The sequence below is a fragment of the Malurus melanocephalus genome, unplaced genomic scaffold, assembly GCF_030028575.1.
Source record: "Malurus melanocephalus ecotype Western Australia unplaced genomic scaffold, MMel_1.1 scaffold_104, whole genome shotgun sequence".
In the NCBI taxonomy this organism is placed as follows: domain Eukaryota; kingdom Metazoa; phylum Chordata; class Aves; order Passeriformes; family Maluridae; genus Malurus; species Malurus melanocephalus.
The window spans coordinates 327,075-349,689 of record NW_026623336.1 but is presented as its reverse complement, the minus strand read 5'-3'; the positions used below and the strand labels follow the sequence as shown (position 1 = coordinate 349,689).

The 22,615-nt window shown below is 39.0% G+C and overlaps 1 protein-coding gene across 3 annotated transcripts in view; it reads right to left on the bottom strand.

The window, feature by feature from the left end:
- PTK2 (protein tyrosine kinase 2) overlaps positions 1 to 22,615 on the bottom strand; it is a 187,623-nt gene that overhangs the window by 48,143 nt on the left and 116,865 nt on the right. For all 3 annotated transcript variants that reach the window (XM_057369158.1, XM_057369160.1, XM_057369159.1), the window contains 7 exons: positions 21,936 to 21,990; positions 18,134 to 18,274; positions 17,374 to 17,451; positions 16,263 to 16,370; positions 15,185 to 15,302; positions 8,929 to 8,959; positions 6,477 to 6,529 (listed from right to left, as the gene is read on the bottom strand). In XM_057369158.1, coding sequence (XP_057225141.1) covers positions 6,477 to 6,529; positions 8,929 to 8,959; positions 15,185 to 15,302; positions 16,263 to 16,370; positions 17,374 to 17,451; positions 18,134 to 18,274; positions 21,936 to 21,990 — 584 coding nt within the window. The remainder of the gene's footprint in view (positions 1 to 6,476; positions 6,530 to 8,928; positions 8,960 to 15,184; positions 15,303 to 16,262; positions 16,371 to 17,373; positions 17,452 to 18,133; positions 18,275 to 21,935; positions 21,991 to 22,615) is intronic.

Genomic DNA, 22,615 nt, shown 5'->3' with positions numbered 1-22,615 from the left:
TTGAAAAAAAAAAAAAAAAAAAAAAGAAGTTTCAACAATTTCCCAGAAGTCTAGAAAATACCTTCATGAAATGAATACTACCTCAAAGGATTTCCACCATTCCACACCAGCTTCCAGTCAGGATATCACTGATGCTGAAGAATGMTGTTGAAAACTGCACAGGACTTCTTTATTTATTTAGTTTCTCTACTCAGTACTAAGTATTCACTAAAACTATTGTGTAAAAAAAAAATAAATCGAAAGTAAGGAAAAAATCACTTGCTATGCAGTAACTATGTTAGAAAGGAAGAGACCAGGGTTTTACCAGATAGCAAATACTGGAAGGCTGAACCTGATAAAATCCTATTCTACTTTAGTTGCACATTCCTGAACCAGTTTTGGGGAAAAACCCTGAAAAAAAAAAAACCCTGTAGAAAGAAAAAATCTTTTTGAAGAATAATTCTTTTTGAAAGAATAAAGCATTTTGAGCTTTTGCACTAAAATGAGCACTATGGGGTTGTCATATTAAATATGTTTCTACATAAACAACAAAGCCCCAAACCTGATCCTGCATGGAACATTTCTCCAGTCTTACTAGAGTGGTACTACTGGCAAAGTAGAAATGTCTGCTCCAATCCAATGAGAGGCTCACAAAGRAGGAGTGCAGGAGGGTAAGAACTCCTTAACCAGACCACAGGCTGATGGAATAAATGCAGGAACTTCCTGGACACTGATATGGAAGAAATCTCTTCCGAATGTCACCACAATTCATTCTGGTCTTTTTATGCATGAAGCCTTTTAATCAATCAGGCTAAAATAGAAAAAGATAACAGCACCAGTCTATTCAACTGTGTTGGGAATCTGAAATACTGCAATTTATTAGCATTAAGGGCATTTTCAACTGTATTATCTTATTAATCAGTGGAATAGCTGGGTGAGTTAAGAGGGAACTCCCTCCTCCATGAACCAGGAGACTAATGACTTGCTCAAGGTTTGTAAAATTAATCTACAGTAAACCTTAAGCTTGAATGTCTCCCAGTGCTGTGACCATATGGCAGAGCTAGAGCTCTAACAAAGTCTTTATATTCCTCAAATTACTTAATAATTACTCAATTTGAATTTATCACTATGTAATTTATGGCAAGACACCTAGTCTTTCTTTCCAGAAGTGAGCTGTGGAGTACAACACAGCTGAGCTGGCAGACACACTCCTCAATGCTCAAGATACAGTTTTTAATCTGAAAATTTACTTACACTTCTCAGTTTCATCTTTTTGCATTGTCTTGATAAAATGGACAAACATTAAAAAACTGCCAAGTTTTCAACCTCAAGCAAAGGCCACCTTTTTCCCTACCAACTAACTCAAAAAGAACTAAGAAATACAAGTCCTGCACAAGAAACTCTTTCAGATTTGGGCACAGGACAAACCTTCATCTGGAGCTCAGGAATCATGAGACAGAGCCTGCACTGTGCTCTGCCAGCAGCAGTGATTCAATAAAATCGTATTTGTCTTTCCATCGTGCTCACAGCTTTGCTGATCAGCCTCACCCCAGGACAGGTCCTTTCAGATGCCAACTTCTGCTTCATTCACAGCACTTTGAAGAAGTGTAACACTGAYATCAGGTGAATTAACTTATAATTCTTTTCTTCTCCTGATTGTTGTGTTTTGACATTTGGCTCCTGCTCTCTAGGAAACCTCCTGAAAGTCTCTCTCACATACAAACTCTACCACAAAGGCTTTTTCCTGTGTGATAAAATCTCACTTAAATCAGGCTTATCTCCTGCAAAATGTTTGGGTTTTTTTTAAAATTCAATTTGAAATTTCAGCTGAATGGCATGACTAAACTGGCAGCTCCCTCAAACAAGATCTGCTCCTAAGCAGTACCTTAGAGAAGAACTCTCGTGCCACTTCATTGCCAGGATCAGGAGTTAATCACAGTGTGATTTAAGTGTAACAATGTTATGTTATAAATCGTGATTCTAAAGCACAACCTGAAAACTTGCTGAGAAGCCCCTCTTTCAGGGTATTAAAATCCTTCAGATCTTATCAGATATTTGCTCCAAGACATCMAATTTCTCCTTCAGGGGGCATGTTACTGGATATATCTAAACCATGGGATAGAGAGGCAATGGCACAACCAGAAYAATCAGAAACTCCTGCCATTATTTCATGCTGCTCACTTAGAGCAACACCCCTTTGAGTTTAAAATGCTGCTGACAGCAGCTGCAGCAGCTGGGAAACAGGATAACAACTCAGTTTCTYTTTAATATACCTGTTTCCTTCTTCAAGGTGTGTGTCCTGGGGTTTGCTGCTCAGGACACTTTAACAGCTGAAACAGGGATGGTATTTTCAGATATCTGAATTTCCTTCACCAAAGCAGCACACACGAAAGCTGCTTTAACCAGCACCAACCCTRTGGGACCCCCTAAAATCCCCTTCAGACACATCCCTTGTGCTGGCTACTGAGCTCATTTCTCCCTTCCTGTCACCTTCCCACTCACTGCTCCTTCCCCAAAAAAACATCATTTTACAACAGTACCTGAATGTCCAAATGCCAGAAGGGACTGCTTGGAACCACAGGAGCCTTTAGGTTGRAAAAAAACCCTTAAGATCATCRAGYCCAACCATTAACCCAGCAATGCCAAGAACCTGCCAAGACTTGTTCAATACTCTGCTTGTTCAATGCTCACTGAAATACATGGGCCTGAAATGTCATTTTCTGTGCATGGAAAGCAGCATTTGAGCTAGGATTAAAAAAATTCATGAATTCTCTAGGGCAAAGGAGGCACRGCGATTAGCCAAGGGATGCAAAAGTATATTTATTCTTCCTAGTTATATTTACATAAGCAAGGAAGGGGCAGAAGAAACCAAAGAACTCTGTGTCAGAAGGAATTTATGTAAAAAGGGAGCAAGCAGCTACTGCTTTACTGATTTCGTTTATGAAGAACTTTTTGTAATATATAATTGACCAGATGAGGTATTATTTTTGGAAATATGTCTATCTGGAAATGTAAGATCACCTTACCAAGGCTAATGTTTGCTATTTAAAAACAAACTGCCAGCCAAAGTAAGTTCCTTTAGACTAGAGCAGAGCATTTTAATAAGGTGTCTCCAAGCAAAACAGTGGAAATACAGTCAATAAAATTATAGTTAACTGGTGTGCTGCCTCTTACACATTTGATACACTATTTGCACAGAGCAAATAGTTTAGCATTACCATTTCCTGAGTGTACACTCATGGCTAAGTACAAAGAACTCTTTTTCAATGTAAAGAGAGATGTAGAAGGAGGTAAAAACTGCAATTACCTATTAGCTAAAACACTCATTTGTTTCTGGTGAATCACAGCAACTTCAGAAAGAAATCTAAAATCCAACTGATTTAATTTTGCTTATTTACAGTTACTGATAATGTTATACTCACAAAGATGTGTTGAGGCATAAAATTACTATGCTTTTAAAAAGGAGGGGAACCTTAGTTGCACACAAAGTGCAGAATTTGAAGAAGCAAGGCAGACAATTAACACCAGAAGAAACAGAAGCAAGAGCTGTGTGGTGTAACCTGGCTCAGTGACACACAAACTCCGAGATCCAGCATTCTGCTGCTTTGGATTCCTGAAACCAACTTCATCCTTCACTAATTTGAAAAGGCCTTTATTCAGAAGGGGGGAAAAAAAAACCCACAGAGTATTTACAAACCTTGTGTCTTTGTATGCTTTGGAATGTTGGAGCACTTGGAAAAGRCCAAGTTTTCACTTCACTAGACCAGAAATATTCCAAGTTATGTTAACGAGCATTTCAAAAAGACAAGGCATCTTTCACTTACAGGCTCCTTTTTAAATCTGCAAAACTTCAGACAAATACCTGAACTTTCAGACMACCAAATCATGTTTCACACTGAGTTTGGACATTGCTGTTTTTCCCAAACTGTGGTGAGGAACTCACTGTGAAACTTCCCTTTCCGACTAAGCATGTTAATACTATAAATATGTCTGACAGCTTTTTTTTTTTTCTGAATCTCTGTCTCAGATTTTTTCTATTTATCTTTAGCACCAGGAGACTACTAGACAAAGGGGAGCAATGCCACTGAAATCAAACAGCAGAGTTAATTTATGATTTACACCATCAAAGGCATGAAGAATGTTACAGATGACAGTGAGTTACGAAAGCTCATCTCATCTGAAGCCTTTGGCTCTTAGCCACTGTGATGTCACCAGAGAAAAACTCCTGTTGTGCACCCCACAGCAGCACCCCCACAGCTGGCTCTGCCCTGGCTGCTGTCAGGGTTTGTGACCTGGGACTGGGGTGAGCTGAGCATCGAGCACAGCTGCTGCTTCCCTTGCTCCACGCTGATGGATCAGTTCCATCTGACAACAGCAGTGWCACTTCTCCCCATCTCCATCATGTATTACTTCATTTACAGCAAAATTATTCCTCTGGGGATACAAGAGATTCTTASAGAAAGCAGCTCCTGAGAATAACCCCTGTCATGTAAGTTCATCTCAGCAATCTGCCTCTGGTTTAAATTTAATACCATGACATATTCAGYGCATTTCAAATAATTTGGGGGGGAAAAAGCCCAACAACAAAAAAAGTATTTCTGTGTTCTGTGTCATTATATTACAAGAAGAACAAACCCTTGAGACTGAATATTAAATGCATTGGCTTGAACCTTTCTAGTGTTATGTCAATGTTTCCAGTGGTTCGTAACATGGTATAAAAACAAGCATGAAGCACAAAAATTTCATTGTAGAAAGATACAAACCATTACTACAATACAAGAATAATACCTATTTAGTTTTGATTTTGGTACTGGCAAGAGTAWGAATGATATTTTCTGGTTTAATTTTACTGCACTGCTTACAGGAGCCAGCTTTGCACCTCACAGGGTCCCTGACATTCACCTGAACAAGCAGCTCACCTCAAGCACTGCTACTTCTGTTTCTTCTGTGGTGCTACAGCAAAGCTCTCATTTCCCCCCATTCATTTTGTGTAATGCCCTGAATGCCAGAGCTGGGGGTATTGCAACTGATTTCCCTATACTAATTTCAAAATGCTACTTTAAAAGAGAATTATTAGTGCTCTGAGACACGACAGAATTTCAGGAGAAGATATCTAAACTTGCAAAGTCAATGTGACAGCAAGAAAGGCTCATGAAGTAAACTTTATTACTGTTTGTATTATTAAACRTGTTATCAGCATTCTCAGAAAAACTGAAGGAGTCAGAATCTGCAGCTGCAGACAGTATGATTTTTCTGTCCTGAAGATCAGCCTTTTCGGGGTTGAGTGGAATAATTAAAAGCACAGTTCTAATCATTTCAGAAATTTCAGCTTTTTTAATTTAAAATGAGCCACAGAGGTAAGAATCAACAGAGAACATGCTGATGATGCTTCATGCTTATCTACCTGATCTACCATGCCTGCCTGACAGGCACTGAAGGAAGAAGAGCTGCTATTTGACTCTGAGAGGCCACAGTAACTGATGAAGCTCCATTACCCCACTGCAGCTTTATCCTCATTGTAACTCCAGATCTCTCACCTGTTTTCTTACAGTGTCTGTTTATTTGGGCTTCCTATGCCAAGAAGTGAATCTCAAACATCTTTAATAACTGGGCAAGGGTGGGGAAAGGAATCTGAAAGTAGGAAATTAATCAAATCTGTCTTTTTTTTTTTAAATTTAATCTTTCCTCCTTCTTGTATGAAATAGGTTGGGTTTTTGAGTATGTGCCACTAAGTTCTCACATAAATGTTAAAAGTGGGGCTGAAGCCTCTTTCTAAGTCAGAGGTGGGAAATCCAGAGTCACAGTATTGGTTCCTCAAGTTTGTGGTCAAATACTAGAAACCTATAGGAACAGACCATAATATGAATACATTTTTGCATTAAAATCCCCTTAATACATACATACACAGATTTAGAAATGAATTTTCTACTTACACACTGAATCAATCCTTCAAAACTATTTAAGATTCTGTAACAGGAAAATACTCTCTCTCAAGCATAAGAACTTTAAAAACCCCACAGCAACTTAGAGAATTCTTAGATGCCTATAAGGTACAGAAACAAGACATATTACCTCACATACCCATCCTTCAATTAACTTGTCATTKTCAATAGCAAAAATTGAATGCTTTKATCTAAACAGCTACAGAAAAACAGCTATTAAGTTTCTCCTTTCTGTAAAGCAACGATTAATATTTAATTGCCTATTTTTCCCTTTTCAAAGCTGCTCCTGCACAATTAGCACATACTCAGGTAATTTCAGTTCTAGTCTACTTCATCACAAAGTTAAGTGGAAATACTGACAAGCAGCCTGGCTTTGAAGTAACTGCACAGACACGGCTGTTGCATAAAAGTTTCTCTTTAGAAACTGCTCTCTGAAGGCAGCACAGCTCGGATTTTGGGCAGTCAGCAGCCCTGGAGGAGCAGTGAGTGGAAAAGCTGCCTGCACATCTGCCAGCTCCAGAAATGAACTCTGTCGTGGGTTTGGATGAGCCTTACCTGACACAGAGACYGTGTGAGACCTCACTCCTTGCTTCTCATTGTTGGCCAGCCTGGAAAACAGAGGTTGGAAGCGCTGAATGCTGTACATTCTTCACAAAAACTGGGAATTCATCCCAACAGGCACCTACTGGAATTAGCAGGGCTGAGCCATCTCCCCCAGCGACAGGAGGAGAGGGGGAGAGAAGSCAGAGAGGAATCTACCACTTCATCCCATCTGGGGGAGTGAGGGTGGATTTTAATTACCACAACAATCCACACAAACAGAGTGAATTTGAAGGAAAACACGAAACTTAAATTGTGCACACTTTTAAGATGTGTGTAATCTGACTGTGCCTCTGCTTTCTGTGTGATCTGTTCCAAATGGAGTACGGATTTTTGTCTCTAGGATGACTTATCCTCAACTATTTTGAATGTTTACATGTCAGCTAAATGAAGAAAACTAATTGAATTTAAATATAGCCATGTAAATACTCATTATGTTATGTTATATATTGTTAATTATGTATCAATGTATTGCTCATTACATAGAAATGTTCATTATGATACATTTATGTTACGCTGCACATAAATGTCCATAAGGATAGAAAGTCTATAAAATTCTCAATTTTTTGTCACTTACACATATAATTGCAATTGTAATGGTCAAGACAGCCCTGCACTTCATGCCTTTAGAAAACTGGAATTTCATCTGGCAAARGCAAATCTTCCCAGATGCAGGATGCTGCTGGTTGGTAGTTTTGATAAAAGTTCTGCTGCCAGACTCAGAGCATGTGTGGTGCTCTTGCTAAAAAGACTCAAGTGTACAAATTTCACTGTCCCCAAAAAGGAAAGAAACTCTTCCTTCAAACCATATTTTACCCAGAAATCCTAACAAATAAATAAGGGTGAAACTTAAAGTAATTACAGTGTTATTCTGTGTTCCTCACTTGTGTCTATTCAAGTAAAAAGAAATTTTCCTGTTCCATAAGTGTACCCTAAATTTACAAATTTTACTGCTTCCAGTCTCAACTTTTCTTCCCTGAATTTTAACTTCTCTCTTTCTACAATGAGAAAGCTGCCTGGTAGTGAGGACTGCAGCAGAACCTGTGTGTAACCATAATTCAGGAACAAAGTGTATTCCATGCTCCATCCAGTAGTTAAGAAAGTAAAAAAATTAGTTCTGGACTCCTTCCAGAAACAAAGGAAGAAACAGAATGAAGTGACTGGGTGAAAACAGGCACAGACCCTGTGTCCCAAAATAAAAAGGAAGAGGTAAAACACCATCAAACACTAAATATCACTTGGTTTTTCAGCAGTTACCTCGTGCTACTGGACATGGTGACACTGCCTGAGAGAGTTCAAGGAGGACACTGCTGCTGAGTGACTCTGAACTGGGTCTGGATGTGGCCACTGAGAACAGCCAGATCACAAAAAAGGAAAAACAACCAAACCACAAAACAAACCAAAAAAAGGTCTTGGTTTAAAAGCTGCAGTTTAGGAGGCCACAACAAGGAAGTGCCCATGGAAAGATCAAACAACCATGACAACTTCAAGAGAGGATGGAGACCCAGCTCCTGGCACCAGGGGAGCAGAGATTCATCAGAAAGGAGAAAAGGCTTGCCCACATTTGATACCACCAATGCCAACAACAAAGAATTATCTAAATCAGAGCGAAATCAGAAATTTATTCTCATTTACCTTAAAGCTGGGAAGAAGAAGAATGCAGAGAAATATCTTAGCTTTGTAGGAATTATTAKATGCAGATAACTTGTTTCAGCACACCTTTGATAAAGTATCACCGTAAAACCAAACAGGAAAAAAGATGCATCTCTTTTGCTTGGCATAGGATTGGTAGGCATCCACAATTATTACTGGAGAAGATTTTTTTTCTATGTTACAATGTTTTTAAAAATCAAGAGGTATTTACCATAAAATGTTAATATTTCAATTAATAACTACTATTCATTATTACACTGAACTGAAATCCCAATTTCAACTCGCCCCATTATGGAAATTTTATTAAGCAAAGGAGACATGACAGATTTATGATAGCAGCAAAAGGAGTGTTTTCTTTATTTCACATAAGCCAAAAAGGGGACAATTAGGAAAAAGAAAACCGCAGACTGACTCACAGATTGAAACCACAATTCAAAAACTGTTTAGCATCACTCCTATAATTAAATATACTCATGGAYTCGAAAGAAATAGCCTGAATCTCGACCAAGTCTTTTCCAAAAGAAACTGCTTTTGTTGTTGTCAAATATGATGAATGCATTATGCACTTTTCCCCTCATATTTTCTTTTTCTTTTTTGTAGTTTAATACTGATATGAGGCTTTTGTGCCCTACCTGCTATTTGCCCTGGAATTCAAAAGCAACAATAAAAATAAGGCACATGCAAAAAGTCCTGAAAGCATTGCCATTTTTCAAAACATTTTTTAATATGTTAGAAAAGAAAGAACAAAACTTACTTTGGTATTGATGGTAAAGCTCTTTCACCTTCTGTGTAAACAAGAAGAAAACAGGATTAAAGCTTTTACAAGTTTTCAAATAACCTCTCTCAAAGTGAAATATATATGTGCCTGAAACAATAATCATCACAATCTCTCAGGGAAACTTAGGTGATTCAAAAGAATGTTCTATACATATATAAAGAGCAGGAYATCAACAACTCCTTCTACCCACTGATACAGACCTTTAGGCAAACTCTCATCTGAGGGAACAATGCACACAGAATATAAAAGCTCTTTTTTATTCTTAACAAATAACTCCAATAAATCACTTGGCAGAAGGTGACACTATCTCATCTSTCTAGTAAGAAAAGCTTTTCTTTTATCTCCAAGATGTCCTAAGTGCTAACATATAAATAAAACAATTGAATCCAACTTGGATTTCCAAGTAAGACAACTGAAATAAATCATTAAAGTACATATTATCATATTGATTTCACACTGGGTTGAGATTATACAATAATAATGTTTTGTGCCAGAGAGTAAGTCAGCTTTTTSTACACTATCCTCAAATCCTTGCCAGTCTTTCTTTCAAAATGATAATGTGTATAAAAGCTTGGATGTAATTCAAGGAGTTTCTTTCCTATTGGATCTGATGAGACTCTTGGTATTCCTGTGGGGAAGTTACTAACCCTTTATCAAAACACCTTTACAGTAGATTGGAGTATGTAGGGAAGGAGAGAAGATGGGTAATTAAAATGTGTTTCATTCTCTCAATCAATGTAGCTCTGACAAAGTGAGCTCAGAGAACAGCCACACTTGCAGAAAACGGTGACATACACTGTTTACACATAAAAAAACCCCACGTAAATTCTCAATTGTTCTTCTCACAAGTTAGAATTTCCAGAAATTACAGATGTTAATGACAGTCTTGCCTTTGTGTGTTAAAGGAGTGAGCAGAGAAATGCTTGATACCCAGCAGCAACACTCAGCATGGCAAAATACACTATTTTGGTGTATTTTCTTTGCTGCCTACAGGTAGAAAAGCTCAGCTTTGTTAGTTGGCTCAGCAACATTGGCCTGTTTTGCTCTGTTGGATGGGTGATGTTGAAAAGGAAGTTGCAGAAAAGAAGGGAAACCAGAAGCTGTGATTTGGAAGCCCTGGAGCAGCTCAGCAAAGTGACAAGAGCCAGCACCCAAGACTGGGGGGCAGAGGAAGGACAGGAAGATTATTTAAGCAGGTGGGAGATAAAGGCACTGTGATGTGTTAGGGTAAATGACACCTTTTGGGGGAAGGAAACAAAAGGCAAAGATCCTCAGAGGCAGTGTGGAGTGACAAGCATGAGACCAAAGGCATGAAGGTGCAGCCTGGCAGTGAAAGATTGGAAGCAGGTACCCAAAATGAGAAAATGTAATAGACACAGGAAGAAACCTGAATGAAAGTGGGCAAAAGACATGAACCTTGGAGAAGCAGGCACAAGAATCCTGCCCACTGCTATGCAGGTCTTCACAGGGCTGTGAAGAACACTCAAAAGGATCTTAAATGAAGACTGCATCAGCTGCCAATTATTAGCTGTGAAATCATCCTGTGTTCTGGTTTTCACCAGGTTATGCTGCTACTGCTGGTTAYTGCAACGCTGCTCCTACATTTGGCAATGGATTTAAGGCTTAGAYGGTGGTGATTAATCACACCTTACTGGTGGAACACAGAGTCCTCCTCTGTGTTGAAAGAACTTTATTAAATCACACATTTAACTTTATCATTCTGTATCTTTAAATCAAGGTAATGGATGCACAATTAATAAGCAGCTATTCAAAATAATTCTCCTTGCTCTTTAATATGTAGCTCCACTGCATGTTAACTGCACACTATTCAAACTGAATTCTAAAGATGGAATTTTAATTTCCTCTAGGGCTTTTTATTGTGGAATATCATATCTGGGGACTTCAGAAAGATCAGTGAATGATTTCATTACACTTGATAGGAATGATTTAATAAAACTTACAGGGCCACAATGCTTTATATGTTCAAGGTACTGAGCTCAGATCAGATCAGATTGATTTTCCCTCCTCCAGCCTCCCAAGAAAGTCAGAAATACCAYAGGTGGCAACTACTAGTGTGTGCTAAAGTTAAATACTACCTGTCAAAGAGGATCTAAAGGAGATAAAGACAGAATCTGACTTTCCAGTGTGGTATTAAATTTCCTTAAAGAAGAGAATTTTATTCTGTTCCTCCAAGCGCCCATTACACTTTTTGAACRACTTCCTATCATTGCAAAATGCAAAGCAAGGAGCATAATAAAATATATTAAATCACAACAAAACAAAATCTTGATTCCATTGTAATAGCAAACCRTTTCTAGGCACTTTGTGAGATAGGGAGAATGTGAATAGAAGTGGTCTTACACAGATGAATTGTAATATGATGYAGTCAATGAGTTTGAAGAAGATGAAAAGAAGCAAAGGAAAGGTGAAGAAAGAAAAAGTGAACAAATTGAAGGAAAAACTAATAAAGTCAAGGAAATCTGTCTGGAAAACTGAAGAAAAGATGGGGATAGACTGAGAAAAACAGAGAGTCTGACCCAAGTTAAGTGAGTATTTGCCTCCAGATCCACTGGGAAASCAAGCAGCATGCATGGATCTACCATATCCAAAACTGTTCCAACTGATCATGTCCCTTTTCACCGTCCCTCCCTTGAAGAATTCCATAGGGTATAAGTGGCTTTGGGCTCATTAGCATCAGATCTGGACCCTTGTCCTCTGTGCTGATGAGGCTGGGAGATGTGGACAAGGCAGGCTCAACCCTGGGAAGAAGCACCCTGAAGTCCCTGCAAGGGGACAACACACCCCACCTGGCTGCTGGAGATGTGTGCCAAGTGCAGGGCTGTAAATGGACAGGGGAAACTGGAAAAGCAACCAGATGTTTAAAAAAAAAAAAACTCAAAAAGGAAACCAGGCATCAAAACACCCTCGTACACTATTAAGTAGTATCAGAGGTGCACAGAGGTTGTAGYATTAGGGGGTTGAAACCAGATGGTTTTTAAAGGTATCGCCAAACTTGAACTATTCTTTGATTCTTCTATGGTTCTGTGCCTCCCCTTTCACTGGAAATAATTAAAGAAAAAAACAATCTGCATGGAAGTCCTGATCCCACAGACGCCTACGTGCTCTCTGGATAAAAACTGTTCACTTCAGGCACTGGTGCCCAAGCTGGTGCTCATCCTTTTACAGTTTATATCCCAAATAAAATACCAAATATTCATTAGTACCCCTGCAGGTCTGAAGTCAATATTTCTTACTAACAGCATCCCAGTTAAGGCATATGTTGTTTTTCACAAGTTGAAACCCACAACKTTTTTGCTCAATTCTACATCCTTTTAAAGAAATGGGATATGCATGGCTGTAGTGGGGTTTCCACTGGATTGTGCAGGTGTTTCCTCTCTGAGGAGAGCTCCATGCTGGACACAGAAGATCCCAGGCAGCTCCAGTGGTCCTGGCCAGGCTCTCAGCCAGGCTGGGGGTGCCAGGGGGAATGTAAATTATCCTCAACTGACTGAAATTATTGTGCAAGCAAAATCAGTGAGGGGTCAAACCAGTCAGAGGTAACAGTATTCTAAGAATGAGAGCACATGCTGCCATTCCATTAAAATGAAAATGATGCCCACAGTTAATAAAACTTGATGAACTACTTGGTTTCGGTATTTTCGAACACTTCCCTGAGCAGCCTCTTTCAATGCCTGACCAGCCTTTTGATCAAGAAATTTGTCCCAACATCCAATTTAAACCTCCTTTGGAGCAGCTTGGGGTTTTTGCTCTTGTCCTRTRACYTGTAACCTGGGAGAAGAGAYCAGCCCTCTACAACCTCCTTTCAAGTAGTTGTARAGAGTAATGAACACCCCATAACCTAAAAGATGATGATCAGTTCAACCTCTTATTAATTTTATGAATTTTATTAATTTGTGCTCTTGGCCTGTAGGAGTTAAGGGTRATAATAGAAAAATAAATATTAAATGTAAAGTTTCCRRATMGGTCTAYAGAGAYCCGTAYATCAAAATATTTWTGAAAAATAAAACAAACTGAATGGAAAAATACTGGCCAAATACTGTCCAGGTCTTAAACACTACCAAGTGCTCTAGCCAAGTTAAGAGGAACTGGATCATTACTGGATAGCATGACAGATATTACAGAAACAAGCCCTGTTAGTAATCAAGAAGGACAATTTATGAGGAGACTTGCAAGAAATGTAAATTTATACCAAAGAGGGGATGGGAAAGCTCAAAAAGGGGATAAAATACAACTGTGGGATCAAGAGTGGCTACAGGATTTGTTTCTAATGTGTCATACAACCAAAGCTCACTGTGGGAGGGATGTGGGAATGCAGATCATGATGGGGACAGCTCTCCTACGAAATGTTTAATGAATGTTTGAGTATTGCTATGAACTTCCAAAAAATGAAACCTCAGACAAGAGAAACCCAGAATTTATTTTATCCAGAGGGGTTCTTTTCATTTATACATAAAGAGGAATACATTGCCCCTCAGAGACCTCAGTGAGCCTAGAAGATGTAACAGCTGCTGATAAGAAAGCCAGGTCAGAGAAAGACAGGAATTAGAAAGAAAAATTGCAAATAGAGGAGGTCAATTTTGACGGGCACCACCACCCATGTGGAAGTGGCAAGAACTGGACAAAGTCCATGGGTGCCCCTAAACAAAAAGCAGAGAGTCAGAGCTATCCAATAATTCAGGAAAGAGGTCAGATGTAAAGACATTAAAAGGTTTTCAAAGATCAACTACTGGCTACTGAGTGGCTATTACAGTTCAGGCTGAAAAACAGCCAATCCACTGGCAGCAGAAGAAAAGTTTTGGGATTGAATAATAAGGAGCAAACTGCAGCAAACCTCGAATCATGATTTCTCAGAAAAGAAAAAGTACAAAAGCCATACATTCACAAGCACAGACCAGTCTAGTGAAATGAGAATCTTGGATTGTGATGCCTGTTCTATTTTTAGAACAATAAACTGTTATTAGCATTGATGCTAGCTTTTCCTTTTGGTRTGAGATTTTGGGGCCAATGGTTCATTATCATTGAATTCTGCACCAGGTTGGCTTGGAGAGCTGAGTTTGTGTTGAGGGAAGATTTTCATTTGTGTGGATATAAGGCTGCACAACGAACAGGTTCTAACAAAGCTGCTTGTGTTGGAGCCAAAGGTCACTCACACACGGACTAAAGGTCAGAAATACAAAAAAATGTAAATTTTAGAATAATTTGAACAATTACCATGTGCTGTCAAAACATCTAACACCCTATGATCATATTTCTTTATTACTGAATGACCAAGTTTAAGTTTGGAGTTTTTTGAGCCATGCACAGGCAGGATGTTAGAGATGGACCCAGAAAAGACCTGAATTATGTTAACAACTTCACCCCAGGAAAAACCTGTGGCACAAAATAACAAGAACGTGGCTAAAAAGGGACTCAGTTCCACAATGGAGAGATGCTGGGATAGTTTGTGTACTTTCTTGTATTACWAATAGGGAAGAAGGAAATAGTTTACTGTTTTAGAAAGCAGGAAAGTTGGATGAGTTTCCATGAGCAAGGATAAGAGCAACAGGGAAGAATAAAATGCCATTCTTAAGCAGGCTTTGTTGGATGTTTATCGATAAATAAGGCTGTCTGAAACTAGAAAAAATTCTAATGAAATTTAATTACATTCTCTCTAAACTAGGTGTACCTGCAACCTCGTTTCACTGCTTTCAGCTTGTGAGATGTTACAAAAACAACTGATAGACTCTATAAAAAGTATCTCTTTTTCAGTTCTGTTTTATGAAACTCCTGATACCTCTTAAGGTTTTTATTTTTTAAATGGAGATAGTTTTGAGTATCTAGGAGAAAGGTAGAAACTAAAATTTATCACTTGTCAGAACCTTACCTAAATGCAGCTTAACTAACCTCTCTGAATTTCTACTTGTATATTAGGGAATCACGTTCTAAGATAACACACCCTTGGTTAGAAGTGCCTTTAACAATTACAATTTACTTTTGCTAGTTAAGTTTGGAATTAGTGTAAAGCAGTGATTACTGAAACCAGCCTTAATGATCAGCCACTAARCAATTTTTGATGGAATGACAATTTACTATCAGTGTTTCCCACGGCTCCTCCCTGAAAGAAAAGAGCCTCCAAGTGAGGGTTTTGCTKCTACCTCGTGCCTTCTATTCAAACCCAAAATACCCTGAGCAGATCTGAGTGTGGCAGCTCTGAGGATGAAGGGTTCCTTACCTTTCTGGGGCCGGATGATGAAGGACTGCGTGGCTCCGTTCACCAGCCGGCAGTAGCCGTCGATCAGGTCAGCCATGTTCTCTGCAATGGTTAAGGATGGTGCTGTCACTGTCAGAGGCTACAGAGGGAAAAAAAACAAGGCACCAACAAAGAGGAATTATTGTAGTTGCAAATACTGAGTGGAGCAGCTGTGTCATTGCATCAGAACTTTACACACGCCCGCAAACCGTAAACAGAAAAATGTGGGTGAGCAGGGAAACACCAGAGAAATTCCTGCTTTACCTTTTATGCAGTAAATTTTAAAGAGGAGGCTCAGAAAGCACAGCTGGTAAAACCCTCCACATAAATGCAGTACTGTTTTGGGCTTATGAAGTGAAATCCACTGTTGAATACAACTGCTATGACTTCAGGGTTATAATTAAAACAATTTTGAAGAAGTTGCTTATTCCTTAAAGTGTTTACAGGTATCATCTTTTTCCCCCCCCCTGCAGCAATCTGTTCTTTGCCTGAAAACAACCCTTACCAATTTCAAAAAAGGTATCAAAACTTAAAATATGTACAATGGAAAAAGAGATGAGAGAATACAGACAAGCTATTAATTTTAATACCACCAACAYTCATCATCCTCTGCCCAGATCTGCCAGCTTCCCTCAGTCCTCCTCTACCATAGTGACTGTTTTCTGGTGCACTGGACCAAGGAAAAGATTTGATTTCACTTCCAGTGTTGCCTCCATGTAATATGAGGGAACACATTTTCCTTCTTTCACATTTCCCCTTTACACAGAGATGAAATTGCTCAGTTTTCTCTCTAGGATGCAGTACATATGTACACAGAGACTGCTATTAAATTGCCTTTAACATCTACTGGTTTTATATTAAGCTTCCTTAACRAGTACTGAAATCTAAAAGCACCAGATGCAAAACCTAAAACATGTAATGAACTCTAAATCTATTTTAAAACCAAACCCGGAACAAAAGTACAATACAGAGATTACCCACATTAAGACTATACTAAACACCACTCCTKGCAAGGAAAAATGAAGTTAGTGCAAGTTTATCACCACTGTCAATAACATACCTCAGGTGCACCTGCTATCTTGAGCTGCAACATCCCTTTTCTGTCCTTGTCTTCACTGTTTGAATACTGAATGGTTTGCACTTGGTTGAAGTCTGCTAGATGAGTTGGCTGCAGAAAGACAACACAAAAAATGAGGAAAAAAAAATCAAAATTAGAGCAAAAATATTCTGCCTTTATCCCTGSTGTTGCAAAAGCACAGGGATAAATTACATGTGCAGAAATCCATTCTGTTTCTTTCTGGAGTTTCATTACTACTGGCTAACAACACACACAAAAATCCAGGGTATCTGGAAAAGGACTCCAGCTGCACTGTRCCCACAGAGGTCACTGTTGAGTAACGCCAGGCACGGATTGAAGTGGGAACAAACCCTTGGATGTCAACAGAAAACTCGGTAAAAACCACATGGATCCCATGCTCACATGTTCCCAACATCCCTCCTGACTGCTGGAAAAGGTATATTCTGAGCTGGGTATTCCTGATCTCCCAATCTTTTCACTGCTTTTGAAATAATTTCAATAGAAACTGGACATGGGCTCAGCTCAAGTTGTGATCATAGAGTTCCCAAAGATCTGCATGGACAGAGCAGTTGTGATCATAAAGTTCCCAAAGATCTGCATGGACAGAGCCCCCTTGCACCATGGGGTGCACAGGAAATACTACAATGCAGCCCGTATCAGGTAAGGAAAAGGCTGAGGAGGGTATGAAGAAAACAAATAAGCAGTGACTGCACAAATGTGCACATAAACTGGTTAAAAAAGCTCTGCATTTACTCCTAAGAAAGAGAACAACTCAGACTAATTCACGTTTCATTGTCAAAAACTCCCCACCAATGCTTCAAATTCTGCAAGTGAGCACTTCACTGGGCAGAAAAGCCAACAAATTCAGTGCTAAGGCTGACACTGCCTCTGTCCCTAACACAGTGCCCTCCCTCTGATCCCAAATTACCAATTCATATCTGACTGAGAGYTGCACACACTGAGCTCCCAGCTCTGCTGGATTTAACCCAGAGATTGGTCACTCCCCTTTCTGAGACCTCCAGTTCACCACAGGTCATGGCTGTTCACACAGTGTCTGAGAAAAAAAAGCCCCACAAAACAGAAGTAGACTTACATTTGCACCCTTGTCTGTCAGGTAACTGATTCCTTCTTCTGGGCCAATTGCCAGCTCCACTGAAATAATCCAGCTTGACTTGAGAGTCAAAGGAGAAAGGGCAAAATTTCAATAATAAGACAAGACCTTGCTACTGAACTATCCTCCTAATGTTATAATTACAGGTTGTAGCAATTAATATCTAGCTTTTCAACTCAAATTTTGTAAGGGGGTTTGCCAAAGACTGGTTTCCTGGGGATCTCTGCTACTCAAACTGCATTTCCATTTTTTTTAATCTTAGGTCTACATGAGAACTATGGATTTCCTGCATTTCCTCTTCTCACGGACATTGATATTCAAGTTCTAATTTCTCTTGGAGTCTCCATTTTCACCAAATTTCCAGAGTTAGGACCCTTCCTCAAAATTTATTTGAAATAGGTAGAGAGTAACAGGCATTAGAGGAAAATTTACAAACACAAGTTGAGAAGACTCATTTTTTCATGGAAACAGCTGAGAAAGTGCTTGACTTTCATGAACAAAGCACCAATAATTTATGGATTTCACATAGAAGACCTATCCAACTAATGAATGAGGTTCTGTTTTTTAATGATCAATGGAGAAAGCTCTAAATAAAATCAATAACTACATTTTGTTGTTAATGAAATCCAATCATTTACATGAAAACAGGAACTAAGCAAAAAATTATTGCAGAACTAAGCAAAAGTAATTAGACTTATAACTCCAGAATGTATTCTGGTGACTGTCCCATTCCTCTACTTACACCTAGAGCACACTTGAAGCATTCCTTGTCAAATCTGTACACTGGAGAGAGGATCTCAAAGAACTTCAAAATACTTTCTTCTCTATTGAGGTTGGCAAATTGTCGAAATGTTTGTTGGATTAATTTTCGTAGTGTTTTGGCCTGTGAATTAAAATATTTAGAGAATAACTATTTGAAATCTAATAAAAGTTTTAGTCACTTAGTAGCACTAACAGTGTCTTTATCAATGAGATGTAGACAATCCTCATGGGAAAAAAAAGATGCTTCAAAATGTAAGCAGCAGTTCTGCCTTTTAACTTCTGCTTAGGATCAAAATTATTTCTGCTATATTATAGAAAGGATATCTAACCAATAATACTTTGAATAAACTATAATAATAAAAGACCTCACATTAACTTCACTGCAGCCTGGAAAAGAGCGGGGGGGGATGCACCACCACACCCTTCCAGGAATATTTGTCCCAGGTTCCTCATTTTCTCCCAGCTTCTGACCTGTGTCTCAATACAAAAACAAAGCAATTTATACCTTCATATGAGGTTTYAGACCTAAATCACCATTCTCTCTCTCACCTGCAAAAACAAGTCAGCTGTAGCTGTATCTTAGTCTCTGCACACAATAACTTTAGACTATCAATAATAAAGTGGATTCTTTCAGTCCACTGAAAGAATATGTAAAAAAACTTCAATATAAAAAGTTAAAATTTAARTAGCAGAGTGAATGTAAAAAGTAAACCAAACATTTCAATTAATATATATTAACTAAGTTGTCTAGCATTTTATTAACAGTTTTTAGGGTAGAAATAACCACTTAGAGCAGCACAAAGGATAGCTAAACTAAGACTTAAAAAGAGTGATTTTTTTTATTCACTGTCTATAATGTATAATCCCTGGAAAGGCTACCACTYATATGAAAATAAAATCAGGATCTGAGCACCAGTATCTCTAAGATGCCCCCAAACTGAAAAAGCCATCAAGAACTGTGAAAAAAAAACATCTGCCTTAAGTGACAAAACCGGCTTAAAAACCCTTGGTAATACCCATTTCTAATACATCTCCCAACAATAATGACAGAAAGCAAAACCATGCTTATCTTTGCAATATGTCAAGGTTAAGACAGGAAATGCCATTGTTCCTCCATCCAAACATATCTCAATGTCCCATTTTAACAGCAGTAAAACTCTTTATTCTCCCTGCTGCCTGTTAGCAGCTCCAGGCACTACACAAATAACCAACTTCCTTTTGTCRTTAGCACTTCCAGCCAGATTACACATTCATTTTTAGAAAGCCTTTACAGAACAGTCAAAACAGCCAGAAATGTTTATGTGGAGTGTCCAGAAGGAGTTAACTCCAGTAGGAGTGACCCAAGGGCACTGCATATTCACACCCCAAATGATCAGCTTCGCAATGATGAATATATAGGTTGAAAAAAACCCCCTCTCAGCACTATGCTGTAAAGTCAACAAAGAAATCTGTGACTTTGGTGTAATTTGAAATTATTGTGTCAATTCAGCAGAACTAAGTATCAGGTGGATCATTAAGGAGGCTGCAGAGYTGGACAAGGTAAGAAAGGACCTGGCAATCAGGAAACCTCCCCTGTGCACCCAGAGCTGCCTCAGGCTTTGTTAGGATTCACACACCCTCCACTGGATCTCCCCGTTATCTTTATTTTTACAGAGAAAACCAACTTCAAGGGAACTGCAACCCTCAGCCTTAGCTTATCACCCAGTAAATACCAGGAGCAAGACACTACAAATAGAAAAGAATCTGCCAATTCCGATTGCCCCAAGTATTTGAGCCACCCAGTTGATGAAAGACACTTCATTCTGCCCATGGTTTGTTTTCCTGACCAAATCCAGCAGCACTTTTAGTGCCAGGAATACTGGCATACTTTACCTGCCTCCTTTCATTCAGTCCACCAAGAAGAACTGGTCACTTCAAATGTTAAGATTGAAAGCAAGGTGTAAAGATAGAAAGTCCATCAGAGTCATCAGCTGGTTTGGACTGAAGGGACCTTAAAGATCATCTCATTTCAATCCCTTGACATGGGCAGGGACAATTCCACCATCCCAGGTTGCTCCATGCCCCATCCAACCTGGCCTTGGACATTTCCAGGGATGGGGCAGCCACAGCTCCTCTGAGCAAACCTGTTCCAGGGCTTCACCACCCTCACAGGGAAGAATTCCTTCCCAATATCCCATCTAACCCCACCCTCTGTCAGTGAGAAGCCATTCCCTGCATCCTGTCACTCCATCCCTTGTCCAAAGTCCCTCTCCAGCTCTCTTTTACCCCCTTTAGGCACTGGAAGAAGCTCTCAGGTCTCCCCAGAGCCTTTTCTTCTCCAGGCTGAACAGCCCCCAAAACCACAACTCCTCAATAACAGAAACATCTATCAGAAATACCTGCAAATGGCAACTTCAAGTGAAATGCACTGAAAACTTGATTTTAAAAGCATGTCTAAGAACCATTTTCCCCCCTCTGTGTTTGTTCAAGGAAAGGAGAATTGAGAGAGACAATTTTCTATTTCATGACTATTGGGAACCCTCCTTTGCCTGCCAGTTCAAATTCACTGGTCTTCACAAAGTTGAAGAGTAATTCAAGAATTTGAACCAACCCTGTTTTATTTTGAACAGGGATTTTATTTTCATTCAAAAGCAGACACATTTTTCCTTCTCTTGTTTTTCCTCTTCATATGCTCCATGATTTTTTTCATCTCTTGACAAGGTTCCATTCAGCTTCACCTTCTGGCAATTCTTGCTACTTCTTTCTGCTATTTTGCCCACTTCAGGATTTCTAAATTTCTTGGTCAGTCAGTTTTCTGGCTCCATAATATAATTTTTGAGACAGTTATTCATACTTTCATGTCTGGAGCCTTTAATTTTTCCCGTTAGCAGAGAATACAGTTTCAGATAATTGCTTAAATTAAAATGCAGAGGGGATTACTTAAATCCACTTGACTTCATTAGCTTCTGATTTTCAAAAGTCTTTTGAAACAAAACCCTGTCATGACAGACCTTTTGTGTTTACCCATTTAAATCACAATGCAGATTCTTTCCAAATCTGAGGTTGAATTCTGTTCTTTCTACAAAGCTCTGCTGCTTACCAAAACCAGCTCCAAAATAGCAATTTGTGATTTATACTTTCATCTATGAAATGTTTTACCAGGACATTCATATCGAGGCAGCTATAAATGTAAAATACTCGCTGACCATTCTAAATCCCCCTTTTCAACACATGTAGAGAAAAATTTGCATTCTTTACTCTGAGAACATATGGACTTCAATGGGAGCGAGATTCAAGTAACGTTTATAGTCTTAGCTAGGATTAACATAAGTAGAAATTACTGGAAATCTTCCTTGAATAAGCTGGATACAGTTTTGAGCAAGGAAGCAGGACATGGTTTACCAAGYACCCAGTAAAATATGCTTTTTTTACATGCCCCCTTCCTCTTTCTCCAGAAATCTCATTTTTCTTTTAGGGAAGGGAAGGGGGAAAAAAAGGTTATTTGATACAAGAGGCTCCAAGGACTTGTTTTGCACTTTTATCCCCAAGGTTKGAGAGGCAGAGCTGTGCCCCTCTCACAGCAGCTCAGCAAGGCTGTGTGAATCACTGTTATCCTTGTCCTGCCAGCTGCATTACTGGGATTTAGATCCCACCAAGCYGATAGACAGCTTGGATGATTTTTCACAAAGCAAAACTGCACAGCAATTCCCTTGGGACCGTCCAGTGATAACTATAATGCAATTTTCAGATTTCAGAGACGTTTTTCTTTACAATAGTATAGGATTGACTGGAACTGYAATTACCTTTACTGAATCTAGTAAACTCTTCGGAAAAAACCGTCTCAAACCAACATCTTTCCTGAAAGAAAAAATACATACAGCATCAGCATCAAGAACACAGGACAGTATAATTTTTCTCTTTTTCAAGGTGGTGTTTTGGGTCTGTTTTTTGTTTGTTTTTTAACTAGCAAATACAATTACTAAACCATTTTCCTAGCAAAGTCCTTGACAATCTCAGAGTAACAAACACAGTACCATGAAACCTCTACAGTCACTCCACATCAAATGTGGGACAGGAGTATCTTCTGGTTTAAACCCCAAAGGATACTGCATTTAAACAGGACCAGTGTGGAAAGTCTGTTATTTGAAATTCTGGCTTGGGCACAGAGSAGTTTTGAGAGTAAAAACTGTTTCTTGCACATGTTTTAATAATTTAAAGAATATAGAAAAAACATTCTTAGAGCTTATAAACAGGTGAGAAGGGAAAAACATGAAAGTGGAAAACCCTGATAAACCTCTACTAGAATGAAGTAGGAGATAGAGTAGAGAATTTCAGAATGGTTTGRGTTCAAGGGACCTTAATGACCACCCAGCTTCCACTAGCCCAGGTTACTCAGAGCTCCAATTTGACATAAGGAATCCAGGAATCCACACAGGAATATTCCTGATATCCCCTCACTGAGCATGCTGAGTGCAATTCTACT